We start from the raw sequence: 18,195 nt of genomic DNA on the forward strand, positions 1-18,195 counted from the left end.
TAAATATTTTTTCTTGTCTCATTTTAAGTATATCTTTTAAATTGTGATTTCTGTCCTGTAGGAGAATGGGTAGTAAGAGTTCCAGAGTTCTGAAACTTGACTAACTTGTTAAACATACTTACTGCATTCATTTCTGAGGTTGTAGGGTTCTGTTTCTTTTTGGCAGAAAATGTGTAAGAGCTTCACGTTTGGAAAAAGTAGATTGTGCTTGTGATAGATCACTTCTGTGCTCTCTCTCTTTCCTGGCTTTATGTGACCAGGTGCTTTGATAATGTGTCTATTCGGTAGTGGAAAATATACGCATATTTGTGTTGTGGCTTTCTTAATACTGTGACACTTTAAGAACTTGAATTTAATTACCTGTAAGATTGTTATTAAACTGTTTTAGATGAACTTCACCGAGAAGTTTGTAAGCTCTAGCTAATGAAACTTGGAAATTTAGGCTCGAAACTTCAGTTTTACTTGTTAGGGAGTAGTACTGAAAAGGAGTGTTCAGTAAACTATTTTGTAGAATGAAATTTGGTGTCAGTGACTTAATTGCCATGGGTGTGAAGTGGGGTAGTGAATCATTTCCAGGCAGTCTGCAGAGCTATTATCTGTTTTGAAAAGTATACAGATAAAAAAAAAAAAAGTGATTATTCAATCTTATTCATCGGCAATTCAAGTAAAGTCTTTTATTTGAGTTTTCCAGCTTTGGAGAGGTGTATTCCTTCAAACTGTTTGTTTGCCTAGACTTCCTTCAAGAAGCAAGCCTTTTTAAAACTGTTATTCTTAGGCAACGTGTTGGTGCTCAAGTTTACACCTGGATGGGATGGCTAGAGCTGCAGCAGGTGCAGAAGCAAAATGTCTGGTGACCTAGATTGACAGAGAGCAGTGGGCTCTGAGCAAATGGAAGGCACTTTGAGCATTAATACTCATATGTGAGGAAATGGAACATCTGACTGCATCATGATGGAGAATATAATCAGTCCAATAAGCTGATGCATTAGTGTGCATATTTTCATTACTAGGTCTAATTCTTCTAAATGAGAGAAGGCACTCAGTTTGATGCACGGTGATGCTAGAAAGGTAACTAGTGATGAACCACGCTAGGAAAGTATATGATTCTTTAGAGAATTTTTGGGTCATTGAACTGCGAAATTGTGATCATAATACATGCAGTGACTGGAGAAGGAAAGCTAGTCTTAATGTTAGCTGGTGACAGTTTGTTTTGAAGCAATAGAACTGATTATGCAGTAGTTATTGTGTTTAGTCTCTAGAGATGCAGGTTTTAGACATATCTTGATCAAGATGTTTTTAACAATGCTTATGTTTATTAAACTGATTATATTTGGCAAACAGAAAAAGCTGTAATACATTTACCACTATAAGTTAACGCTGGGTTTTGCTTGCATTCTTTATTCTGTATTTGAAGTATTAAATCTGGACTGCTTTTTGCCTAAATGAAGTTTGTATGATTGCCTAGCTATTTCATAATTTATAGAAAAAATCCAAGTTATTGAAGACTCTTACATAGCTTTTTTTAGCGGTTGTTCTGCCTCCAATTCAAAGTTGAAAAACAAAGACCTGCAGTTTCACCATCATGATGCTTTTCTTTTTAAAGGGTCTCTTTTCTTCCCAAACACTTACTATTTTAACTGTGGTTTTCTTTATCGCCACTGGTGAAAGTACGATTTTGAAACTGGAGTTGCAAACTAATTCTTGGCCAGGCATCTATATTTCATGCCTGTGCTGCTGCATGACTCAGCAGCGCAGGTTTGAGCCGCTGAAGAAGGGATAGAAGAAGAAACGCGTAGCACTGGTGGTGTTAGAGTACGTATGGTACAGCTTTTATGCTGATGTATGCTGGGGTCACGTCCCCTGGTGCTCCAGGTTGCTCTGTGTTCTGCTCTTCTTTACTGTGACCTGTTGGTCCTCTTGTGTCCTAGGGCTGCTATTGAGCAGCTGTGTCGGGGTCAGGCGCTGCCCTCGGAGAATGCTCGGGAAGAAATGCCGCTCCTCTTTCTGTGTTGGCCCTTGAATGTCTTTTACAAACAGCTGCAGCAACCTGGCTAACAGCCTCAGTAATTTTTGAAGTGGGAATGCAGCCATAGCTGTGGAGTTCCTGACTTGGAAACGTTTGTTCCCTGCTTTGCGCAGGCTGTGTACAGGGAGTGGAGCTGAAGGTACTGTATGTAGCTCTGTGCAGAGATGAAGACCTTCAAAAAAGGCATGAACGTACAGTACGGTGACAGGGCTCTTGCAGTTCCCGGTGTTTATTTCTGCAATTGAGTGCAGTGAGTGGCTGACTGTTAGAATATCACAAGGTAAATAGCCTGAGCAAAGAATGTCTGTGCTGTTGTCAGTTTAAAGAGGGTTGCTGTGGCTATCTGGAAGCTGGCAATGCTGAACTCATTCATCAGCTGCTTAAGTGTTTGAGGCAGGGAAGTTGAGAGCTGGTGGGCTGTTGAGGAGGTGGTTTCTTCTGCTCATCCCACCCTACCTGCAGGTAGCAGGCCCTGGAGTCCCCAGGAGATCTCATAGTGGCTGTGGCGACTGTTTGCAGGAATCAAAGTGGGCACCTGCATTCTACTTGGCCCATTCAGCTTCTCTCAGACTTAAATCAATAAGAAAAGGCACTATGCCATTGTTTACCGATGATCAGAAATGTTTTATTTAGCACCTAAGTAGCTGTTAAATAGCATTGGAAGGCCTGTATACCTGCTGGAAATACACAGCAGGCTAAGAGCCCACTCTCTAATGCCTGAGGCAAGAGCTGGCTCTTCAGATCCTAGTTGTTTACTCCTCCTGCTAGGAGGAGGGAGAAGCACAAGGCTGGGAGAAGGGAACCAGAGAGATCCAAGGCCTCATTCAGTGGCTCTTGTGGCTCCTTGAACCAGGACACATTTTTGAGAGACTTAAGATTTTTGCAGAAGATGAAACCATTTGTGGTTGAACAGGGTCTTGTTCCCTGCAAGGTGCTTCTTTCCCCTTTGTTATTAGATTTCATTTTCTAACTGTGCTGCTGGCTCTGTGGGCTTTTATTCCCTTTGCGTGGCTGATGGAGACTTGAGTTACAGTTCTTGTTGTGTGTGTATATCTATATATTTAGTTCAGGAGGAATGCAAGGTTTTACAGGGACAAAGAAACAGGTTGTTGGAAAGATACCTGAAATGGAGAGCAAATGTGAAGAACTAATTAACTGTAGAAGCAAGGTTTATGCTGAGAGGAAAGGAGCGGGCAGGCCAGGCATGGTGGGGGGGTGCTGCTTGCTGGTCTTGTTAAGGGGTGTCTGTATCCCGGAGTTTGGGAAAGATGTCTGGTTGAAACAGTCGAGAACCTCTTATGTCACAGGTAAGAAGAACCTGTAATATGCCAATTTGGAGAGGGCAAAGTTTCCTCAGTTGGTAATCATCCGTAATCCCCAAACAGCTGTCATTCTAGGTTATGCATCTCTGATTGGTGTCACTCCAGGTCAGCAAAAGCATCCCTTCAACTGAAGGGAGCTCTACCACGTATTCTGTAAGGCCTCAGGCACCTCCTGAAACATTAATATGTTCCTTGCCTAGAAGCAGTGACCTATATAGTCAGTGAGAAAACTGTTGTTTGTAGAAAGGCTGGGCAGAAGAAACTTCATTATCTTTAGCTCGAGTCCAGCTGTATTCGCCCTGTGCTGAGGCTCAATGTGTAAAGAAACTCATGACTGTACGTACCTGCATTTTGCTTCTTCAAAATCAATGTTGCATAGTTCAGGAATGTCAAGTCCGGCAGAAGGGAGGGCTTTGGGAAGCTGAGACAAAGAAGGGCTGGAGCAAAGGTGAATTTGTACTGTGAGATGGAGAAACAGCCTGTGACATGGTGGGCAGTGCCAGTAAAACACGATCCAGTCAGTAAGACTGGGCATCTCTGCTGGGTGGTAGGTTTGATAATATAATTAAGGAGGAAGGGAAAAAAAGAGGAGGCAAAACTAAAATGTTCAGAAAGCAGATAACTGTCATTATGGTGAGACAAGTATGATCAGTTTGGAACTCTTTGGTATCTTCTGGTAGGCACTGGAGAGTAATAAAATCTGGAGAACTTTTCTGCCTCATTTCCTACAACTCTATGATAATCTTCATCTAAAGGAAGAAAGGATGATCAATGATAGATGCTTCCCAGGGCCATCTGTATTGTTGTCAGGGTTGTCTAGGTTTCAATTTAACTTACTCAGGGTAAGCACAAGAAGCTCTAACAGTACTGAAAAACTGATATTTTTCTTGGAAGTCTGTAGGCTCAAGTATGAGAATTAACCTTGGTTATGCATTATTTTTGGTTTGTAAGTTTTTTATGCTGCTGCATAGTGTGAAGATGATGTAACAAAAGGCAATGATCCTCCAGTTCTCAGTAAGGGTTTCTGCAAGCATCAAGTACCTTTACTCAAGTCTAGTTGAAGTAGCACAGAAGTTGCTTAGCATAGACAAATGCTTGCAGTCACCATTGTCCTCCTTATCAGAGAGGCTTGAACTGCTTGGCTTGATTGCAGCACGTGTTTCACAATCATGGCCAACCTGTGCAGTCAGGTTCATGATTGAGGAATCATGAGCCCACCTAATATGTTGCATCTCTGCCTTGCTGGGCCCACTGAGCTATAAATAATTCACCCTTATGTTGCCAGTGTAGATCCACGCAACCAATTCAGTCTTAGCAGCCTGATCCACCTGCTGGTTGACTCTTGAATACCTGAGCATCTATGTGGCATGCTTTAGCAACCAGGTTCTCTGCTTGGGTAGCAATACCTTGCCACAGTGTGGCAGCCCAGATGTGTTTGCCTCTGCGCTGCCAGTTGCTTTGCTTGCATTGCTGTAACCACCACAAACCATGCTGATGACTTCTCATGGCCATCCCTGGTGATTAGTAGTAGTCCTGTCATTTTAAGCATGAACTACTGGAGCTGTTGGTTGGTAGGGCCAACCAGCTGACAACAGATGCATGAGATTATGGAATGTACAAATGGAAAAAGGTTTCGTTGTAAATTCCAGTGGCAGTAGTCATGAGCTGACTTAGTACTGAAAATAGGAAGAGAGAAGGACTTCTCAAACCCCAGAAGGCTAGCAGCAGAAAGCTTAGTCACTGAGCACTTGTAGACTTCTGTCACTTAGCATATATTCAGCCTGATTAAAAGTGCTCCATGAAAAGGAAAGAAAAAACACAGCTTTTCATCACTTTTAGTCTGGTAGTGTGAATTTATGTGGTTTCTGTTTTATGTATCGTGATAATGACATTATTGCTTTTCTGCACTGCAGAAGTGGGTTTATCATATTAAGTGTCCGTGGTTTTATAGTCAGTTGGTATACCAGTTTCTGATTAAGTACATTTCTGTATTCATACAGCTGTGAATATGTTGCATCATAATGCATTCTGGGAACTAGCTGCTTCTACATCTTTTAGCAAAGAGAATTTCTGAGACTGCATGCATGTTGTTTCACGTTCTTGCAAATATTTAAATATAAATCCTTCCTCTGAATGATTCCATGCAGCAGAAAAAGCTTACTCTGGTTACTGAAAGCAGAAATACCAAATGGAGCGCTGCCTGAAGACAACACTGCTCTCTTAAATGCTAACCAAGTTTTGTAGTATGAACAGAACCTAAACTGAACCACCACCAAGACACGTTCCTTGCAAAAATAACTTCAACGATACTTCTTATGTTGTCTGTTTAGTCATGATGTCTCTATGCTCAGAACAATTTACAAGAGACTCTTCTGTTTTGCAGAAACGGAAGGCTTTAAAATCGATACCATGGGTACCTATCACGGAATGACTCTGAAGTCTGTAACGGTAAGCTAAAGGTCTTGCCTTAAATATGTTTTATGGAAACAATGCATGTCTTGTCAGCCTTGCCTAGGCTCTGGAAGGTCACGTCAGTTGACTAATAGAATTAATGAATGTTTTTCTCTGTGACAAGGTAAAAATGTTTTGATTAGGTCATTGCATTTTAGAGAATTTTGTTCAAGGGGTTTGTCTGCAGTCAAAAGGTAATGGGAACGCTTTGCTGGCAGGTTTGTCTTGTTGAGGTGCAGCCTCTTTATGACTGATTATGTTAAGACTGTATGACTATATTTTTGCCAGCCTTCTGTATGCCTGTTAAGGACATCTTTCATACTCAGAAGTGATAAAACTATACTTGTGAAATCTTAGTAATAAAACTAGATCTTGGAATATTGACGTGTTTCTTACTCTGTGCTTAAAAACAATAAATTTATTTAGTGGTAGAGGAATTTAACCTGCATTACTGCTTTGAAACTTTCTGGCTTAGTGAGATGGACTTCTTTTGTATAAGTTTGCAATGCTGTCAGTGGGAATTGTTACATGTACAGATGAGAGAGACCCTCGAACAGATTTCTTTTCTTGCCAATATTTCTCTGCTTTTATGGAAATGGGTTGAATGCTCTCAAGCTAATGCTGTTTTGATCTGCTGGTAAGTAGGACAAATGCTACAAAACTAATGTAGAGCCCTCATTAAAGTTTTTGCCATCTGTGTACCTATATAAATCTGATGAATTGGCAGCACTAAACACTCTCCTAAATCCATGCACTACTTCTAGTTTGCACTCCTAATTCTAATATAAAATAGTATCTTGAATGTAAATTTATTAAAACCATTTAGAACTTTTTCTTCTTGATAAAAGCTTTTGCTTAAGTCTTTCATTTCCCAACCTCATCCAGACTTCAAATATTTAAAATAATTGTATGGTAACATTTTAAGGAGGGAATCCATTTACTTCTAAAAGAGAACGTGGATGAATTCAGGAATTGATTGAGAGAGAGGGAAAAACCTATGATGTCTTCCAAAGATTTGTTCTTGTCCCTTGCGTGATTTAAGGCTGCTTTATGAGGGATTACGCTGTGTTGTTACACTAGATGCAGATTTCTATGGTATGATGTGTTTGTTTCTATTCATATTGTTGTAAATTAGTAAATAGGCCGTGTTTAAATCCTCCTATGAAAGGAGGAAAAAAGCAGGATTATAGTAAAGTAGAAAAGCTGAGATGTAACATGTTTTGTGCTAACACTGAGATGTTAGTATAAAAAATTTTAAAAGTGAAGAAATGGCATAGTAACTTTAAAAATGTTTGTTGGAGTTCATAAAAATAATTAGCTTTTTGTTTTAGGAAACCTAGCTGGTATATTCAGTATAGCACCTGAAGTTTTGAGGTAGAATTAAGCTGTCCTTGCTGGTGCCAGCCATTAAGGAGGCAGATATAACTCATAGAAAAAATTACTAATAAACCTTTTTGCAACATAAACTCGAATTTTTTGGAATAACTGTTTAAGAGGTATTGCGTGACTGCACATAGAATATCATCTGGTGTCATGAGAAATATTAAAACTCCATCTGTCATTTAGCATTTTTCCAAGAAAAGTTATAAGGGCTTTTTGAAGCCTTATTTTACAGACTATTAAAAAGTTGCCCTAGATGTTTACCTCATTCATAAATTGCGGTGACACACTGACTTTGTTTTTCAAAGGGGGGTAAAATAAATCTGTTCATTACGTGGCACAGAAGTATTCATCTGTTTTTGTCTAAACTTTGTCACAGTGATGGATCTACATAGGCCTAACCCATAATCCTCAGACAGTTGTTTTGTGCAGAATGCTTAATTTACTAGTTAGCAAATTTTGCATTAAGCTTTTACTCTTTCTGGGGGGGAGGGGTTGTTCCTGTTTTTAATGCTAGAAAATATAGGAGGAAATCGAAAATTTCTCCCCAAAAGTGAAATGGAAAAAGTCTGAATGCTCGTTACTAAATCATAGGAATATGGAGAATAAGATTGGAATGGCATCCTATGTGTGCTATGTCTTGTGTGCTATCCCCATGCTAAAGGGTATTTGTAATACGCCTTTTGAGTATTCATCAAACATCTCGATGGACTTGAAGTGCTAGGTGTAGCTCTTTATTAGAGGCTGTTTTCCAAGTCTGGACCTCTCATTTCCAGATGAATGGTGAGTGAACTTTGAAGTGCTAATTTCTATGCTATTGTTTTCCTTTTAAGTTAAGTAGCTTTTCTGTTTGTTGGGGAGTGTTTGTTTCCATTGTACTGTGGACACCAGTCATGCTTTTAAAACTTTTTATTTTGCTTGGCTAAACAAGTCTACTTGGGAAATGAGCTTGCAATTCCCATCTGAGCATTCTTTAGCTAATCCAGTTAACTTCTTTTTTTCCTTTCTTTTTGAACACAGAGATGTAAAACTTCACGTAGTCTTCCAAGTGAGAACCAGCAGCTTGTAGAAAGTTATTAAAAACTTCTTACTGGTTCTGAAAGTATAGATATCACTTGGAGATAGATGAATTAGCTATTTCACTTCATCTTCATTCTTTCTCACCTTTTCTTATTGTATTGTCGTCTAGTTTCCCATTTGGTTATGAATAGAGTTTTGGAAGAGATTATTTAACCTAGCATGGTGGTTAATCTGAGCGTTAATGTTATTTGTAATACCATTTGTCCATGCTGTTGTTTTCTCTTTGTTACATTGATTCTCTTGGCTTCCTTATTACTCATTGTCCTTTTTAATTTTTTTTTTTTTGGTTGGAACAGAACAGTTTGTTCAGGCTAGTCTTCCTTTTAAAAGGCTGATGGAGCCATTAGCTTGCAAAAGTGTTGATTTTGTTAGCAACTGGAAAAACTTTATAGGTATATGATTGCTACCTGGAGTGCAAATTGTTGACCCATTGTCTGGAGTTGCCCATCTACCTCTCTCCTAAAATTTTGAAGATATCTTTTATTTGTTTCCTGTTATCTTCCCTACGTGTCTTCTACTTGGCATTGCATGTCATATTCTAATTCTTTAATTCATTTTATGAAATGTGCAGAGCTTCAGCTTTTTGTTTGTTCTTGCTGAAATGTGAGTTGTCCTAGATGCTTGTTCTTTTTAACAGCAAAACAAACTTCTGCATTTGACTGCTTTCTTTTCATCAGTGATGTTGAAAACTTTCTTAGCATTCAAAATTTGTGCCAGAACAGATGGTGAATGGTGGGCTTTTTTTGAAGTAATGTCAGCTAAAATAACTTGTGCTGCTGGCAGTTCTTCCCTGTAACAGGGTTTTTGCTTAATTGGCGCACTTACTTTCTCTTAGGAAGAACTGACTTATTTAATGAATTTTTATTGTGAAGCCATGATTTCATTATTCTGGACCTGGAATTGTTTATAACAAGGCATCTTTCTCGGAGAGCCATTTTTTAATACCCGTGGCACTTCCCATTTGCCTGGGCTGGTGGTGTTTCAGAAGCCTCTATTCTAGTGACAGTAGCTCTTGCTCTCCAGGTACCCAGCAGTTCATGTTGCAAACTCTGCTGGGAGACTTGTAGGGACCTACAGGTCTACCTGCAGGCCTCACTTCAAAAGCATAATCCCCTGTAGAGCAGAACAGCTTCTGTGGGTTTTTTATTTTAAAGTAGGAAAGTTTACTGTTTGAAATGGATCAAATAAGAGGTAGAGAAATATGCTAATATTTTGTACCATGTAGGATGTGAAGGAATGGTGAGTGAGAATTTGGAACTGATATTCTCAATATGTTCTTTCTCGTGTACATTTGACTTGTTCAGGGCATTATCTGTCTGCTTTTCACTGACTAAAGAGAAATGCCACCTTTGAGACTAAGCCAGTGTCATCTAGTGGAAGCCTAGAAAGTGACCTTTCTTTTATATATAACGAAATTCCATTTGGGGCTAATGGTCGCTGTCACTGAGATGTGTGAAGTATTTAGCTGTTCGTATGGGTTGAGAAATAAACATCAGACCAAACTAGCTGTCTGCACCTGTTTTAGGATACTGGAGAAAATGCTGGTTCCATATGTGCCTGATAAAGCTGGATTTGATAGATTGGCGCTGAAGTGTATCCTCTTGCAAGCTGAGTGCGTGCTTTGTATTGACTCTGTGTGTATACAAGTAATATTTCTCTCCGTGACAGTAACTTGGGGTTTAGACACTGGTTGCTTTACCCGCCTTTCAGTTTTTTCTTTAAGTTTTCATACTTATAACTAATATGAAAGAAAGCAATGGACTGATACCCTGCGGAATCATTTCCACTGCTTTCAGCTCTGAGAATCCTGACTAATGATCAGCTGTGATTCAGAGCTGCTATACACTTGGATGCAAGCAAATCAGATCTGCATATTACTGCAGTAGGGCCTTACAGAAATTACTTTGCCTTTCCTAATTGCTGGAAAGCTCCCCCTTATTTAACTTGTGCTTCCTTCTGGTAATCATAGCTGCTGAAGCTCAGAAGCTCCCTGTCAGTCTTTTGTTTGCTGCAACTAATGAAATCTGTCATTGATCATCTGCACGTGTATGCAACCAGATATACCGTTGGCATTTCATTTTCTTAGTGTTCTAGTGTGCTGTAAACAGGTGGATACAACAGCTCTCTTAGGTATTGAGGCGATGTACTTTGGGCTACGCTTGAAGAATCAGCACAGTTAGTGAGTTAGGGTGTCAGTGGAGGCACCAGGCTTGTAGCGAACTCCAGTGCGAATTTCTGCAGCATGCAAGCATGTAAGTTTTGTCTCTGTTAGGAAGTTCCCTGCAAGCTTTTAGTGCTTCTGAGTTTTGTGTTAATGTTTTAGCTACAAATTCAAAACCCACTTATTTGGCTTTCCAGTGTAAACTGCCAGGCTTTACAGTAATCTTTTAGTTGTAAAATGATCCTGAGTAAACATGTGGGGGTATTGATGATTCAAAATCAAGCAAAATCAACACTGTAATGAACACATTACAATTGAATCAAATGCATTACATGGTCCTGACAGAAAACTACTAACTGCTGAGTGTTCCTACATAAGCCACACTACGTGCAGGCTTAATTTGAGAACTGGAGGGCTGTTCCAGCACCTTTAAGGTCAGGAGCATTTTTTTCCACCAGTCTCAGATGTCGGTCTCAGATTTTGAGCATTAACTTGAGAAAGTATGTTACTGCTCCCAGAATCTTCTGTGTATATTACAGTATCAGGGACTTTAATAATTTAAATGAAAGTTTTTTAACCTCTGGTATAATTTGGTGTGATTTTTGTATGTTAGAATGAAGGGAAAGGCTAAATTTCTGTCACTTTAAATACTGGGCCAGTGGAGAGAAAATGTGCAGGGGCAGAAGCAGTCAATATAGTGTATACACGTGTTCTATATAAAAGGCTATGACTCTGTAAGGTGGAAAATCCGTGAGACTTTTTCAATTCAATTGAGTGTGATTCGGTATCGAAACCTGGTATGACTTTTCAAAAGCATATGATGGAATTGAACATTGTCTTTCAACATGCAGATGAAAAGCACTTCCAAAAATAAATAAAATCTGCAAACAAATATTAGATTGGGGAGAGATAACTACTTACATCACCAGTTTTATATGCCATATCTTTATCTCATTAAAATATTTGAAAGGAGTGCTGTCGAAGGAGGAGTCAGCAAAACAAGAGACTCTTTGAAAGTGTTCAAAACCCCATCTGAAGCGGAGTGAGTTCTCATTTAGCCTGTGCATAAGCCGGTCATTATTCTGCATGCCAGCATAAGGTCAGCCTGCCCACACCCTTGGCTCCCGGGGCGAACAGCACCCTGCGTGCTCTGTGCACAAAGTGAAGCGGCTGTGATACCGTTCAGCTTTTAACCAGCAAGAGAGGGTGAGGAGAACGTGGTAATACCTGCCTATTGTAAGAGCGTTCTGCAAATGATGCTTGAGGTTGAGATTTTTTTTTTTCTTTCATTGAAGTTGTCATTTTTTTCATGTCATGTGTTTTGCTGTAACTAATCGGACATAACCACCTGTTCTTGGTCCACCAGGGTTAAGAGTTAGAACATAACCAGTAACTTAGAAAATCCTTGAGCTAGAAATTGCAGGAGACTGATGTTTCACCAGAGTAGGCTCCCAGCAACCTCATACTTTTCCTACCCTCGCAAATTGCTCTGGGACAGCAGACTGGAAGGCCCTTTCCTTGATCTTGTATCTCTGTACTCTAGTACGAGCGGATGCAATAGTTTCCTAAGGACTATCACTGTATTTTATAGGCAAAGGTCCATATGGCAATTTTAGTGGTCGGCATTTCATTGCCCCAGTCATGTTTCAAACATTAAATTACTTTCCCCTAAAAAGTTTTAATGTAAATAGCCAAGTTGTTAAAGACCAAAGAAAATTATGCACAATTGCTGCTTTCAAGAAAATGCGTTAGGTTGAACAATGCCGCACTCATTTTCTCAGTGATTGTAAATCATGTATATCTGTGCCAAGATATCTTGCCATTGTACTGCGTCATACAATAGAACTGCCTGTTTTGTTCCTCAGAATAGGTTTTTTATTTTGAGACCGAGAACTGCAGTTCAAGAAAAAACGTGGATGTTGTATAACAAGTGACACATCTGGAAGTTAAGCATTTCAGTGTTGGCCAGTGTGCTGCTGAATAGAAGAGGGAGCAAGGCCTTGAGCCATCGAGCTTTGTTATTGAATGAATGTGTCTGAAGTCGCTGTGCAGTGTAAAAACTTGATTATGTCAGCGTGCTAAGTGTGCTTGTGGTATGCCTGTCAGGTCCTTGAGGGATTTAAATGGAGGAGTGCAAAGTATGAGAATTCCGAGGATTTCTGAGTATACATTGAAGTGGAACTTCAGACATCCAGAGAGCCTTACGTACAAAAGCTTGAGAGTCTTAAAAACTCTTGGTATGAATTTTAAGATGACTTGCTAGACCTGACCTGACCTGAGGCTGAATGCTACTGGCTTATTTTCTAGCATGATGGGTGTCCCTTCACGAAACCCTTCTGTCCTGTACACTTTGAGTTAGGGCACAGATCTTCTCCAAAAGCTCCAGGACACATCTTTATTTGGAAATGTGGCCCCAGATAAAAATTTCTAGCGAATTTACTTCTGTATTCTTTGATGTGGTCTAATTTCTGCTTGAATCCTGCACAGGTGCTTAATTTAATGTCTTTCTCAGGTATTAAGATTTGACTGAAATACCTGTTAATGAAAGTTTTATAGAGCACTGCTGAGTGACACTAGCTGAATTCGAGCTACAGACATTTATACTTTGTCCTATTTGTTCTGACCAATCAAACATTATAGGCTTCACACAGCTTATACATTAAACAGTATTGTCAACGTATTTCCTTCCACAGATTATCTCCAAACATCTACTGAATACGTAATAGCTGCGTGGTCAGTTGACAGTTTGTCATCAAATTTCTTCTAATGGAGGTAGAACAATTTAGCTGTTGGGTAGCATTCAAATTTATTCACGACATTTGAATACGGTATATAGATCTTCTGCACCTTTCCTAAGGAATTTCAAGATTAAAAAAAATGTTTTAACCTACAGTCCTTAACAATGGAGATGACTGTGAAGGTTTTAACGTTTTACTGAGGCATCTCTGCAATAAGTAATTATTTAAGAGATTGGGGTCAGAGCCTTTTCCAGCACAGTTTGTTGTTCTGGTGGAAATTCTTAAATGCTTTAACAAATTTGGATTGTAATGATTCTTGTCACTGTTCCTTCTTAAATAGTTCCTGGTAATAGCTAAGAACCCAGCAAGGCAAAATAGCAGTGAGCTGAGTGTTCAGACAGCATGTCAGAAGGCATTGGTCCTGCTATGAGGAGCTCGGGCTTGAATTTAGCATAGTCTTAGTGATGTTTTCATTTCGTTTTCATGGAAATTGAAGGGTAGTGGCAGAGAACCCGTTGGGTCCCTGGAGACAGGGTCTAGGGGCATTTGGAGGATGGGAAGAATAAAGAAGTGGAAGTGAGCATGTGACAGATGGAGGACCAGAAGGCAGAAGTTCATTTTATCATCCCCTTTTCTCCCTCCCAGTCTATGGGTTACTATCCCATTGTCTTTGAATAGGAGCTGTAACGCAGTTTTGAAGTTCAACATGCTTCTCAATTTATGATACAGTAACTAAATCAAAGTTGCAGCTCAAATATTTAATGATCAGCTGAGTAGTTGATGTAACTCATCTGAGGTAACTGCAAATATTTAATGATCAGCTGAGTGGCTGATGTAACTAATCTGAGATGACTGAAGGAAGATATCCTCTGTTTGTTTATTGAGATTATACTGTTGTCATTAGGCCATATGACACGTTTCTGCTAGGTTATTTGCTTTTATTGGAGTAAGATATGATTCATTTTATTTTTGTGGAAATGAGTTTTCTGCTTGGAGTACTTGTGTATCATAGTATCCTTGTCAAACCTTCTTCTGAGCATGGAAGGTAGGAGAGTTTACTGTTATCCTAGCTATAGCAACATGCCTCAAAGTCCAGTCTTGTGTACATCTGACTCGAAGTCCTTACTACAAGTTGTTAGTGAAGCCAGAGCAAATTTTCCTTTGAGCTTTTTATTTTCATCAATTCTGTATTTTTCCATGTTGTCAAGGCCATTCCTGAATGTCTTTTAAGGGCTATTGTTCTAACTTGTAGATTTTGTTTTGGAGTTAATATTTTAAAGATTTACCTTCTTTCCTTCTTCTTGCAGCTATGTTTTTTTCTCCCTATGTAGACCTCTCCTCAATAGGTGGTTGGTGGTGTTTGAATCTATCCAGAGGGTATCTTAGAATGGGAGGCTTTCTTCACAGGTGTAAGTTACCGTGCTATTACAAGAGCATGTTACAAGGAATATGTCATAAGAAGGTCTTTTGTGGTTTTCTTATGTATTCAGATGCCAGAACTATAATACTTTCTCAGCACTGAGCACATACAGTTTGCAGAGCTCAAAACAGACGGGTCTTTGGAGGCAAGTGTTAATGAAATGCTAATGTAAGAACCCTGGATTGCAGTCTTTTGAGGGATAGATTATGTCATTCAGCACTATTTCACCACAGTGCAACACCACTAATGAAAAAATCCAATCAGAATAGCAAAATAGGTGATATTTTGAAGCCTTTAAGACAGTTTCTTCTTGCATGATTTGAGAACATATTCAGTTAAGGCAGACCACGTTTTGGTTTCTACTTGTTTGCATTTGTACTGTTCTGTCGAAGTCAAGGTGTTAACATGCCTGTGCCTTTTACGTAGCCACACGGTGTTGCAATTGGATCTGCTTGTCACTTTTGAGATGCTTAGATGTGTTCTGTTTACTTTTGATAAGAGGAACCTATACCTAAAACCCTGATATACTCAGAGTTGCTACTGTTGGTCTTGGGCACAGCCTCTCAGCATAGGCTTTCTCATTAGGTAAATGACTGTAAAGACTATGTAAATGAACTCTGCATTAGTTATGGCTCACTCAACTAGCATTTAGGCAATACTGATCATACCTTCTGGCACATACCTATGATTGCAATCTGCAGAGCTGCCATCTGGAGCTACATTTGTTTTTACTGAGTAATATGCTACTGCAGAAAATACTTGTGGCTGCTGTTGGAAGGGTGGTTCTTTGGTCTTTATTCTGCTGAAATCCTCATGAAGACATGGAGTGTAAAGGAGACCTGTGTGTGTGAATTTACATGTACATGCCCTTACTTTTTATTCGTCACTTCATTTTTTGCCCTAATTTTATTTCCTAAGGGATTATGTTTTCCTGGGGGGGAATCTGGTTTGGGGATCTTCTAAGTCAAACGAACCCCATGAGTGTACAACTTGAGACATAACACTGGAGATACCAGGCAAAAAAAACAAACAAACAACCAACCAAACAAACAAACAAAAAAAACAAAACAACAACAACAACAAAAAACCTACAAAACAATCTGGTTTCTAATGATTGTGCACAGATACATACATAGTATGAATAGTATAGTATTTCTTAAGGGTGTTGATTACACATTAAGACATTGATTTTCTTCTAAAGTGTAAAAGGAATTTTCAAAGATTCTTTTTCTCCTAAATGAACACGCTAATATTCAGTATTTAATATTTCAGGTAATGTTTGTCCAAAACATAAAATTTATATAAAGTAGTTGGTATCTTGATAGAAATTGATAAATAACTGAGAACTGTTTTTTTTTTTTTCTCCACAAATACCCATTTTGTTTAGCTAGTATATAAAGCTTTTGGTTAGACTTGATATAGAATGAATATTAACTAAGTATGGTTTTATTTCATGTTCTGTTATCATTTCATTTGGCAGACTGCTTTAGGATCTGTTCAGTTGGCTTGCTGCTTTAGAAGACTTAAGATGTGCTATTGGAACTAGAATATCTTGCTCCTCCTTTCTCTTTAAGGTTAAAAGCAGATACTTTCCCTACATAAAGGTGTATGAGTGGGTTTTGTGCATAAGCAACAGACATACTTTTACACATCGGTTTAAAAAGGAAGTGTGAAGCAAAATTGCATGAGTAAGCAAAGTGGTAGTGATGTGATTTGCTTCTTGTTAAATGTAGTTGCTGTAAATTCATTGTACTTGTAATTTCACATAATTCTTGTTTTGGAATCCTAGATTTCTTCTTAGGCAATAAAAGTAATGTATTTTTTCTCTATAATCATCCAAGTCTCTCTTTGACCCAAATAAAGTGTTACCTCCTTGTGCTCTGCTGTAACTCGGAGGGATGTGCAGTTGATCATCAGTTCAGGTGTGTGCTTTCTGGTGGCTCGGTGCTGGCATTTTGAAAAGGTACAGAAAAAGTGCTGCCTGCCTTTCCTTCCTTAGGTGCACTAGTCTGAGGGTCTGATTTCTCGGGCCAGCAATTCTCACAAAATTTGACAAAGAAGAAAATATTCTTCCAGGTTTGATAGAAACTGGCAAATAGGTTCAGAGAGTACTGTGGAAGGAGGGAAGGAGCGGTACTAAAGTAGGCTGCTAACAAATCTGTTTCCTGCTGGGAGAAAGAACCTCCTGTTTTGCTTTGGAACAAGGGAACTTGAAGATGCATCATGTAGCAGTATTAATCAGTCCTACTTCCTAGTTATCTTGGGAACAGTTGATGTAAATGAGGCAAACAGACTGTGATATTTCTGAAATCTAAATGGAATACAGTTGTCATAAGAAAAAACAACCTGCCCAATGCATTTTATTTTATTTCCCCACTGTGGTTCCTAAGTAAAACAAAATAATTCTGGGTGGAGAAGGCTTCATGAGGCCTTAAGACAAATATTTTGTAGCTAATAATTTAGTTGCCTACATTATATGCAGATGCCTCATACTAGTCTATAAATTCCATTCTGTTTTAGTGTGATATCTTATGCTGTAACAAAGCAGCACTGTTATAGTAGGTTTCTAATTAAGTCTTGAAAAATGAAAACAGTTCCAGAAATATCTGGACATGAACAGAAGGTGAAATTCAGATTGAAATAGTAAAATACATATTAGCATTAGGGTCTGCTTGTTATTCTGTCCTAAAAAGTAAAATCTAAAAGATGCTGGATTGCCTGGAATAACATTATATTTGTTTTTAAAGGATAATCTTACATGTGTTGCAAATTTCACAAGTTTGCTAAAATTTGAATGTGTAAATCAGCTTCCTTGTTCATACCTGGAATCCTTTGAAATGTATTTGTTTTGACACCTGTCCTCTGCACTAATGAAAGCATAGCCTGATCAGGCAGCTTGCTCGCCTTTATTTGGATACAGCAACACGTATATGAAAGCTGTCGTCATTAAACGTGTACTGTACAGCACAAACAATATATTCAATACATTTACAGTATTCACTCCTCAGGCAGTTCTCAGCAAAATTCTTAATGTCCTTTTATTTTGTTCTCTGGGAGGCTGCCAATAGTTGTTACATGATCAAATAGTGTGCGATCTAATATGAATATGCCACTAGATCTTTCTAAACAATGAATACAGTAACAATAATCCATATGCAGGGAATGTGTGTTTTAGGTGAAATTTTACGGTATATAGAAAATATTTTCAAATATTAAAACTGCTTTATATGGAGTTGAGGTGAAGATAAAAGTAATAAACAGCTCAAATCCTCCAGGTTAAGATCAAGAATGTATTGCACATAAACAGTAGTTACTAATGTACTAGTAATTGTGGAAGTTCTCAGTTACAAATAAAAAACTTACCTTTAAGGAAAATCATCTAAGTACCTGATGCCTCTCATAAGTGGAACAAAAATGATTGATACACCTGACATTTAATATTTGGCAGACTTAAAGGAGTTTGCCTCATGTTCAGTGAAGCGATGTTGCTTTAGTGAAACCATATTTAAACTAGATTAAAATGCATAGGGATATATTGATACTGCATACAAGTGGTGTACACAGCTTTGAGAAATATGTTCTGATTTCTTTTTTATTTAAAACAAAAGACTCATTTT

General features: G+C 38.6%; 1 protein-coding gene across 1 annotated transcript in view; it reads left to right on the top strand.

Annotated features, from left to right (window-relative positions):
- The window catches only part of CDC73 (cell division cycle 73), a 99,870-nt gene that overhangs the window by 23,516 nt on the left and 58,159 nt on the right, over nt 1–18,195 (top strand). Inside the window, exon 10 of the mRNA XM_032191879.1 lies at nt 5,732–5,796. Coding sequence (XP_032047770.1) covers nt 5,732–5,796 — 65 coding nt within the window. The remainder of the gene's footprint in view (nt 1–5,731; nt 5,797–18,195) is intronic.

Source organism: Aythya fuligula, chromosome 8 (assembly GCF_009819795.1).
Source record: "Aythya fuligula isolate bAytFul2 chromosome 8, bAytFul2.pri, whole genome shotgun sequence".
Classification (NCBI taxonomy): domain Eukaryota; kingdom Metazoa; phylum Chordata; class Aves; order Anseriformes; family Anatidae; genus Aythya; species Aythya fuligula.